Genomic DNA, 9,672 nt, shown 5'->3' with positions numbered 1-9,672 from the left:
TAGCGAAGCTCCGGCAATCAAGTCGATTTGATGCTCAATACCTCGCAATGGTGGAAGTCCTGCGGGTACCTCATCCGGAAACACGTCGCCAAATTCCTGCAAAACATTAGAAACACCAAGAGGAAGAGGGGTCATGTCGTTAGAAACCAAAACCGTACCCCTGTACAAGAGCACAAGAGGCATGGCTGTAGGATCCTCACTAAATTCTCTCATGTCTTCTTTGGTGGCTAATGAGACTAAGGAATTCACTCTCTCACTTTTCGTTATATCACTCACAACATTACAATTCTCTCGCCTATCTAAAGAAGCATCCTCTAAATTGACTTCAACTTTCTGACGAGACTCATTGACAATTTGCTGTGGTGTCATAGGCTGTAAATTGATTTTCTTGCCCTTGAACTCCAAGTGATATGTATTGGCACGGCCATTATGTTGCACAGAACGGTCATAGAGCCAAGGCCGACCCAATAGTAGGTGACACACCGTCATAGGAACGACATCAAAATCAATGCAATCCTTATACGGTCCAATAGCAAACTCAACACGCACCATGTGGTTTACCTTCATCTAACCATTGTCGCTCAACCACTGAATATAGTATGGATGCGGGTGCGGTAGATACTTCAACTTCAGTTTGGTACACAACTCCTTGCTTGCTAAATTGCGGCAACTCCCGCCATCAATAATGACCTTGCAAGCCTTGTCAGGACCAACTAAAGCCTTTGTTTGGAACAAATTGCAGCGCTGAGTAGATGCACTAGGTAACACATTAAGAGCACGCTGCGACACAACAATGGTGCGAGCTTCAGACGGATATGCATCTTCACCATCACTGTCATAGTCATCATCTTCTGGAGCATTAGGATCAACATCATCTCCAGTCTCATACTCATTGTCCTCATTGATAACCATGACTTTGCGGTTAGGACAATCTCTCTTGAAGTGACCCTTGCCACCACATGTATGACAAACCATATCACGGTTACGCGCAGTAGACACATTAGAGCCACTCGTACTTGCAGCAGATTCGGACTTCTTTGTGTTAGACACATTGAAGACCGACTTACTAGGCGGAGGGGCGGAGCGCGTCGAAGGTGTCGGCGCCATAGATGGGACCGCGCGGGGTGTGAAACGCCCAGCTCCTGTAGCTCGACCTTTGATCTTTGCTTCGTCAGCCAACTGTGATTCAGCTTCTCTTGCATGATGTAACAATTGATTCATATTGGTGTAGCTGTAGTGACAAACAATGCCTTTGATGTCATACTTCAAACCGTTGAGGAAACGCTGCATTGTCATCTCAAGAGACTCACGGACACGGCCACGCTGCATAAGCATCTCCATCTCCATGTAGTATTCATCCACAGTCTTCACACCTTGTCTCAATAGAGTGAGCTTATCATATATATTCCGCAAGTAATTTGTAGGCACAAAGCGAGAAGTCATCGCCTCCTTCATGGCACGCCATGTGCGTATAGGCTGCTCATGATCCTCTTCGCGGTTGCGAACAAAAGCATCCCACCAACGCAAAGCATAGCCATCAAATTCGGAAGAAGCAAGCTTGATCTTCCGGTCTTCAGTATAATGCGGATGTAAGCTCCACAACTTCTCAATCTTGAGCTCCCAAGTGAGGTATTCTTCAACATCAGCTCCTCCTTCAAACTTGGGTATAGAAAACTTGGGCTTACCCAAACCATCTTCCTCATCTTGTCCACGACCATTGCGGCCAAGTGGAACCCAACCACGAGCACGATTACCACGGGGCGCATCACGAGCATTGTCTGCGTCATCTTGAAGCTCAGGATCATCGTCATCATCTTGTTGTTGTTGCGTGGTCAAGTTCTCAACAGCTAAGCGCAAATCAGCAAGATTGCGTTGTACGTCCGTCATTTGATCTTGCATTGTAGTGACGGTCACATGAGTAGCATCCAGCTTTTGGGAAATTTCATCAATCTTCCCATTAAGCACCTCGTCCTGAGCGCGGAATTCACGTCGCATCTCATTACGAAGAGCCTCATACTCCCTCCATGTGATAATATCTGCAGCACTCTTGTTTTCCTGGTTAACAATTCTATGATCACTAGCAGACATCGTTAGTAGATTAGTGCACTAAATCAAAAGTATATGGTGGTACTCTCACAACTCACTCAAAACTGATAAGAAAAGGAGATCTTACCGTTCCAAAGTAAATTAGTGTTGCTTACCACTTGTAGTAACAACTAGTGCACGGATGTAGCGAAGCGAATATCAAGGGTATAAGAACAAGTCACACGACAAAGCAGGGTATATGTGGGGCTGTAGGTAGGCTACCTATTGGCACCAATAACAAGCTCTAGCGCTGACCGTAGACAACCAATGATACTCACACAAGGCGATATAATGGGGCAATGCAACTATATGTGGGAAAGGTTGCAATGCACAAGAGAGACGCTAGCAAAGCTCAACGAGACAGGCACAAGATTGCTCAACTACAGGTGCAGAAAAGTAAACTTAGGCCTTCACTTGATTCAACTAGCACTTCACTTTTCTTTTTGGATTTTTATTTTTGTAGAACACACGCAGCTATGTAGCTCTTTTTGCTTCTTTTCAATTTTCTCTTTTTTTTGTTTCCAGACACAACTCCTTGATAACACGGCCAACAGAAAAATACAAAGCACCGATAACCTAACGAGCAGCCTGTCGAGCGGTAAAACTAGTCTCTTCTGGGGAAGTTCCTAGTCACTTGATATCGATAGGCTGTGTCTATGGTTTGGAACAAGCACACTGTACGCTATGTGGACTCGGAGTAACAAAAACTGACACCACAAGATAAAGTAACACAAGATGATAGAGTAAACTCAAACCCTAAAAGACTAGATGGAAAGAAAAGATACGCAAAAACAACTACGAAAAGTAACTAAAACTTGAAATTAGTGCAATCTAAGGCTATGGCAAACCCTAACCCTAATTTTTATGGATTTTTCTGGATAGGAAAACACTCACAACTCAACTATGGGGTGGATTGTGGATGGCTTACCGAGGAAAACTGGAAATCTGATACCAAGATGATAAGGGGTGGCCCGATCTTCTCAGTAAGCAACGGTGGTGATGATGATCACGGGGTGATGGCAGCGGAGGAACACGACGATGTAGTGGAAGATAACTTGTATGACGCAACGAGATCTCTCGATTGGTCCCTGTCGCCAATGCAACAGCTCTCAACCCTGCAAGATATTCGCAACTCCACACACTTGCGCACGTAGCCGCCGACCACGAAGCGGTAAGTTGCTACCGTCTAATTCCCAATGGAACAGCAGATCACACAAGACTTTTTCAGGATCTACACAATATCGAGCAATATGGTGTAGGGATACAATAGTTTTGCTAGAGCAAACAACTAAGAACTAGGGTTTATCTTAAACGTGGTCTAAAGCCGCTAGGGGGACGTCCTGGGCACTTATATAGGCGTCCGGGACGAGTTCTGATCGAGAAGATACAAAAATTACCGACCTAGAATAGATCTGGTCGAGACAGACTCGGACGAATCCGGTCTAGAATCCGGTCAACCGGGCCAGGGACCAGATCGGCCGGTCTGGGGTCCGGTCAACCGGGCGGCAGCCGGATAGTTGCGAGGTTTTCCGGGTTTCATCCGGTACGATAAATCGCGCCCGGTTGGCGCCCGGTCAACCGGGTCAGTGACCGGGTTGGCCGATCTGGCGGCCGGTCGGACCGGGTGCTGGACCGGCCTGGACATCTTCTCCTCTCGCGCATTCCTCCCGCTCCTCCCTCGTGCGTCCATGAGATATCTTCATGTCCAGCTCCATGTCCAGCTTCACGTCCATCTTGACGTCCGTCTTCACGTCCAGCTGCTCCTCTCCTCCTCGTGCGATGCTCGTCTCCTCTTGATACCTGATGATACATAAGTCATAGGACTTAGGCAGTATAAAGTTCTCATCAATCAAAGTACCGTTTAGAAACAAATTCACTTGTTGTTTAAGTAGCTTCGCACGAGCCCTTGTAATTGGTCCAATCGGAACTTCATTGGACTTGAGCTTCACAGCAGGTTCATCTTCATTTATCAATGACGGAGGTAATGGTGTAGTAGGGATGTCCTCATCAAAGCTTTATATTATATATTTGTCTTTATCTTTTATTGTTATCTATATTTACTCAATATTATGGCTATATGATATTTAATTCAATTTGAATTGTTGAGTTTGAATTTGAATTCAAACTCATTTCCTTTTCATGTTTGAATTTCAACAAGTTGATGAACAACTCATATGCAACCTAAATGCAAAAGAGGTCATGTCAAAGTTTTTCGCACTCTCAAAACCCTAAATCCTAAGTGGTGTCGAGAGAGAAACTTGATCCATCTTCGATGTATTATGCAATTAAGCGCGAAATTTCCCCAGATTTTGTGATGCAATGCACATCCCTACCTAAATCTACCCCGCAATTGTCTGGAATCCTAGGATGTTACAGCCTTTCCCCCTTAATGAAAACTTTGTCCTGAAGTTCGGGTTAATATACCTGAATAGCTTTGGGTATGCTTTTATCAGGCCCTCTTCCTTTTTCCCAGGTAGCTTCCCTCTCAGGATGGTGCTTCCACTGTACTTTGCAATACTTTATTGCTCTGTTACGAAGTTGTTTCCAACTTTCTTCCAGAATCTTGGCTAGTCTTTCCACATAAGTTAAATCTGATTGAAGATCCAACTCTTCATGTGACATAGGTTCATCTGGTGCTTTCAGACATTGTCGAAGCTGTCAAACATGGACACAGTTGACACAAGTGAAAGTACTATTCATGAAAAGTTTTATTCATACTTTACTAATGGGGCCGGTGCGTGGTGAACGGAAGGGTTCATCAAGCCATTTCTCGCCTTAACCCCTAAACTAAATAGGAAGAGGGGTACTTGACTAATAGGGGGCAATTGCATTGCACCTGACTGTGAGGGACCTCTTGATACCTTATGTTCACTTCCTAACTAGTAGCCGGTTTCCTGTCGCGGAAGCCTTTTCCCAGTGCGCGGAGCCCCAATGAGGAAGGTGTTAGTGCTTTCTTTCTCATGGGGTCAATAATGCTAATCCCTCTTTTTGTGCCGGGAAGAAGATAAGAAAAGGCGAAGCCTTCTCTTGGTTTCCCAACCTCTTGCTTCTAAAGGCTGCCCTCTCTCGGCTGGATTTTGGTCCAGCCTACTGCGAGGATCCCGTATCCCGTACATCGTCTTTCTCCCTCCTGGGTTCCCGTGGTTCCTATGCCGCCGCGTTTCCCGGTCCTTTTCTTTTAGTGCTTCGACCCGAAGCGATAGCTTGACGCGTTTTCCGTGGATAAGATGGCAGCGCTCCAGCTCACTAAAGAATGGGACGGCAGTGGTCCGCCGGCAAGCTCGTTCTGATCTTGGACGCAGTACATTGGAATCCTGAAGCACCACCACGAACGCTACCGCGCGTGCGCCTGCGGTGCGGTAAGGCACCACCCTGTTGTGCCAGCAGCCAACTCCGGCGTGTCAGCTTAGTTATCCTCATCAAGCCACAACCTTGATGTCTAGCTTCCCAACTGGTAGACGGTTCCCTTTCCCCCGGATCAATGAAGAAGGGAGAAGTCAGTTGATTCTTCCGAAGAACCGGAAGCGAAGCGCTATGCCGGGGCGAGGGGACGGGAAAAGAAACAGCTCCGAAGAAAGATATTGGGGTTCCCAATGCTTCTCCACGCCCAACGAGATGCGCCAACCTCGGGATGCTTTACTCCTAACCGCACGGCGGTTCCGAGACGGAGCTTAACCTAAATTAATCGTTCGATGTCTGCTCGTTTTCCCCTCTTCAATTCCCAATGAACAACATGATCTTGAGTTATCATTTGTTCAATTTGGTCGATCTGATACTTAGTTAACTCATTCATCTTGATGTTCCCACTGATACCTAATCGATAACGAAGCTGAATGGCTTTTTTCGGTCCAATTCCATCCATTTTAGTTGAGCCAATTCTGACTTGTTCATCGGGAAGTGATCTAGCTCCTGAGATATATGACATTCTTTATCTTTATCTTTTCCTGGTCTTCTCGGCTGGAATCTACAATGGTTGTCTCCCAAACCAAACACAATATCTTGACCGGAACCATGTTCTGTTCAACAGCCCAAGGACTTTCCGCACATTTTTTGTTCTTTCCACTGCTTGAAGTGATTGCGACAACTACGAAGAAACGACGAATCCCAACTACGGATATATAAGAACCGAAACTGCTCAGAGCATTCCATCCGGCGTAAGCATCTGGATAATCTGGAATACGACGTGGCATACCCGAAAGCCCTAAGAAATGCATCGGAAAGAAGGTCAGATTAACCCCGAAAAAAGTGATCCAAAAATGGATTTGGCCTAAAGTCTCAGGATATGTCCGACCAAATATTGTACCGACCCAATAGTAAGTAAAGAGTACTGACCGTTTGATTATTAATCATTATTAATCATCAATGCGTCCGATGCACCATCGTCATCATTCAGCTCAAGAATGTTCTTTTGTCCAATTAGTTGTTTCTGTTCAATCTGCATGTCAGTTTTGGTTTATACTAAGCAAGGAGAAGGTTGTACACATTGATTGTAATGACGGAAGCTAACACAGAATCTATGAGCAGTTTAAATCAACATAAGACCAGACACGTATATATGAAGCTGCCATCCATCCTATCAATGTACCAAGAACCATAACTACCATTCAACTTTGCTGGTCAGCGGATAATCACAGAAGCAGAGGGCAATAATGCAACATTATTAAGATACAACTATAGAGTTCTCTCAACACAACACAGAACAGACTATTTAAGAAAACCAATACGACACAAAATTATTCCATATACAAAAGTACACTGCGAACACCAAAGGTGATATCTATTGTCTGCCACCATGGACCCCAAATTATCAATAGTAGTACAGACCAAGCAAACTATCAGCCAGTAAATGTACCACGTCATCTGCAGTCAATACATCAGAAGGTGCTGCCTAGAGACTAAGTTATATCTTGTATAAATTTTGTTGTCAGACATAAACCAAATGGGGATGCTATCTAGGCAAAGCTTCAACAACTGCGCTTTTGAAATCTTAACTACTACAGACTTGACCCCTTCGTTTCTCAACATGGAAATACAATCTACCTCTACTTGGATGAGCTGTTCAAAGAATTAATCAGTTCACCGAGCTCATTTTTTTGGCTATTCGCAGGTTCAAGTTGAATTAATACACAATAAGAGGTAGTGAGGATTGCTAGGTTCTGCACGAGAAACAGGAAGAGTTGACCTAGGTAACCTGTGATAAACTTTTGTCTGAAGTTCCTGACATGGTCTTTTGCACCTTACTATCGGTCATGATCTCTCGAAAATTCATCACCGCAAACGGTTCGCTGTTCCTGGTGATATTAGAGCACAATGATCATAATCTTCATTTAATTAAGAACATGATTTGCCTAAAAACTTATGACGCATACTGAGATCATAATAAGAATGTGTTGTATACGATACCCTGTATAATTCGACAGTATATGCTTCATAACACCAAAGGTGGAAGTCCGGACCAAGTCGCAAAGGCCCATCTCATGGTATAGAGCGTAAGAACCAAAAAGATAAAGTTCTTTATTTGCCACCATCCACTCGCGTATCTTCTTGGCCTCCTTGGCAACACCCTTGAAACCAACATGATGGTTAGCACAAAAGATTGGATGCTACAAATTCAAGTTTGTGCACGCACATACCACCATAGCAGCAGTGGAGGCATCAGAATGCGGCCCTTCAATGTACATAAGACTCAGCGCGCACTGGCGGATGTAGTTGCATAAGATGAACTCCTTGTCAGTGGATTTAGCTCCATATCTCAGCAGCTCCAAAGCCAAAGTGGCCTCATTGGTGATACACTGAAATCCACCTCACGGTGTTGCAATAACATGCCCAATGTTTAGACAAGAAATGCATACTACGGATATATAAGATAACGCACTGGTTTTGCAACCGGGCTCTACATACCAACAAGCTGGCTGCAGCAGGTTCAGAGAATTCTTGCTCCATATGAATGAGATAACAGGCACGCTCCTGGATCCTTTCGCTCAGGAGTTTCACATTGTGTACGGGTTGATTGTTCCACTTGGACATGAACTGCTTCTCCATGTCCAGACACTTCAAATTGGTGAACACAAACAAGTTAGTACGTACGAACCATCATATGTAGAGGCATACGGGAGCTTACAGATCTGGCGGCAGCAATGAGGTCATCCTTCCCATTCCGGTGGCATTGGGTAACATCATCCACTGGTCGGACTTCGTGTGGCGAATGCTCAGGCTTGGACGTGACATCGGCAGCGGTGACACAGGCCATGCGATTCTTGCTGTGATACTCCTTGAGATAATCCAAATACAATGGCATGGAACAGAAGTCTTTTGGCAGTATCCGCTCCCAACCCCACGCAACCTCAAAGATTTCTAGAAAAGCCACAAAGAAGATGAAGACGGCTGATTGGGTGGAAAAAACTGAACGCAAGCAAGGAGAAGGCGACGAGATTGAGATTACCTGGGAACATGAGGATCCGTGTGGGCGGTATCCTATGGATATAACCCGAACCTCGCCGGAATTTGATGAACGAAGCCATGTACAGTCTCTCCGCTTCTTCTTCGGTACTGGCCGCCATTGGGACCTGATCTAGGGTTTCCTGCACTGAAGGGGAACGGAGTGTGGAGCGGTATGAATGGCTATTTCGGAATTTTGATGCGGGAAATAATGGGAGATTTTTTTTTTTTTTTTGAGGGAAAGGGAAATAATGGGAGATGATACCACATTACCACCCACCGCACGCCCAGGTAGCTAGGTTGGGCCGGCCCAGTACCTCTTTTCCTTCTAATTTTCTTTCTTTCTTATTTTCTGTTTCTTTTTCTTTTTTTTCAATTTGTATATTTTTAAACGAACACATTTTCCAAAAAGCTAAACTTTTTCTTAGCTCCTATTTTTCTGAATACGAACATTATTAAAATGTGAAAAATATTTTTTCCCAAAAATTAACATTATTTAAATTTCAAATTTGAACATTTTTAAAATTTGAACAATTTTCAAACTTGAACATTTTTTACTTGAATTTGTTTCGAAATACGAACATTTTTTAATTTTGAAAATTTTCTCAAAAACACAAAATATATTTTTTATACATAAATATTTTTAAAAATTTGAATAGTTTTCGAATTTAAACTTTTTTTAAAGTTTGAATAGTTTTCGAATTTGAATAATTTGAAAAAAAGGAAACAAAAAATAAAATTGGAAACTAAACAAAAAAAAGAATAAATGAAAAAGCGAAAATGGGTTAGGCCCAATACCCGACTAGTGTGGAATATTTTAGATTCGCTAAGAAAATCAGGCTCGCCCGTCGGCACCTCCTCGAGAGCACCTTTTGTTAGAGTACGTCGGGAGCACATATACATCGCCCGAATGCGGCGGATCCTACGCCGATTATACCGGCGCCGCTGGCTAAATTCGCATTTTCGGGAATTTTGCTCTTCTCTTTTTCTGTTCTCTCCTTTTTCTATTGATTTTTCTGATAGTTTTTTCTGGTTTCTTTCTATTTCAGATTTGAAGATTATTATGATTCAAAAATATTAAATTAGAAAATTGTTTCAAATTTACAAATAACCAGATTCGAAAATGGTTTAAAATTGAAAAATGTTTAG

The 9,672-nt window shown here is 43.6% G+C and overlaps 1 protein-coding gene across 3 annotated transcripts; it reads right to left on the bottom strand.

Annotated features, from left to right (window-relative positions):
• Window positions 1-3,512: 3,512 nt before the first annotated feature.
• Window positions 3,513-8,716, bottom strand: LOC127300906 (uncharacterized). Of its 3 annotated transcripts, none has more exons than XM_051331106.2 (8): window positions 8,528-8,714; window positions 8,207-8,439; window positions 7,987-8,136; window positions 7,719-7,877; window positions 7,489-7,649; window positions 7,277-7,376; window positions 6,418-6,520; window positions 5,553-6,286 (listed from the first exon to the last, which is right to left on the bottom strand). In XM_051331106.2, the coding sequence occupies exons 1-7, from the start codon at window positions 8,643-8,645 to the stop codon at window positions 6,428-6,430; spliced, it is 1,014 nt and encodes a 337-aa protein (XP_051187066.1). In that variant the 5' UTR covers window positions 8,646-8,714; the 3' UTR covers window positions 5,553-6,286; window positions 6,418-6,427. The 3 variants fall into 3 exon arrangements, with proteins under 3 accessions (XP_051187064.1, XP_051187066.1, XP_051187067.1); XM_051331107.2 differs by having other exon boundaries at window positions 6,418-6,511; XM_051331104.2 differs by lacking the exons at window positions 5,553-6,286; window positions 6,418-6,520 and adding an exon at window positions 3,513-3,885 and having other exon boundaries at window positions 8,528-8,716.
• Between the last annotated feature and the right edge of the window lie 956 nt (window positions 8,717-9,672).

The sequence above is a fragment of the Lolium perenne genome, chromosome 7 (assembly GCF_019359855.2).
Source record: "Lolium perenne isolate Kyuss_39 chromosome 7, Kyuss_2.0, whole genome shotgun sequence".
Lineage (NCBI taxonomy): Eukaryota > Viridiplantae > Streptophyta > Magnoliopsida > Poales > Poaceae > Lolium > Lolium perenne.
Note: the sequence above shows the minus strand (reverse complement) of the source record. Positions and strands in the feature narration are given on the sequence as shown.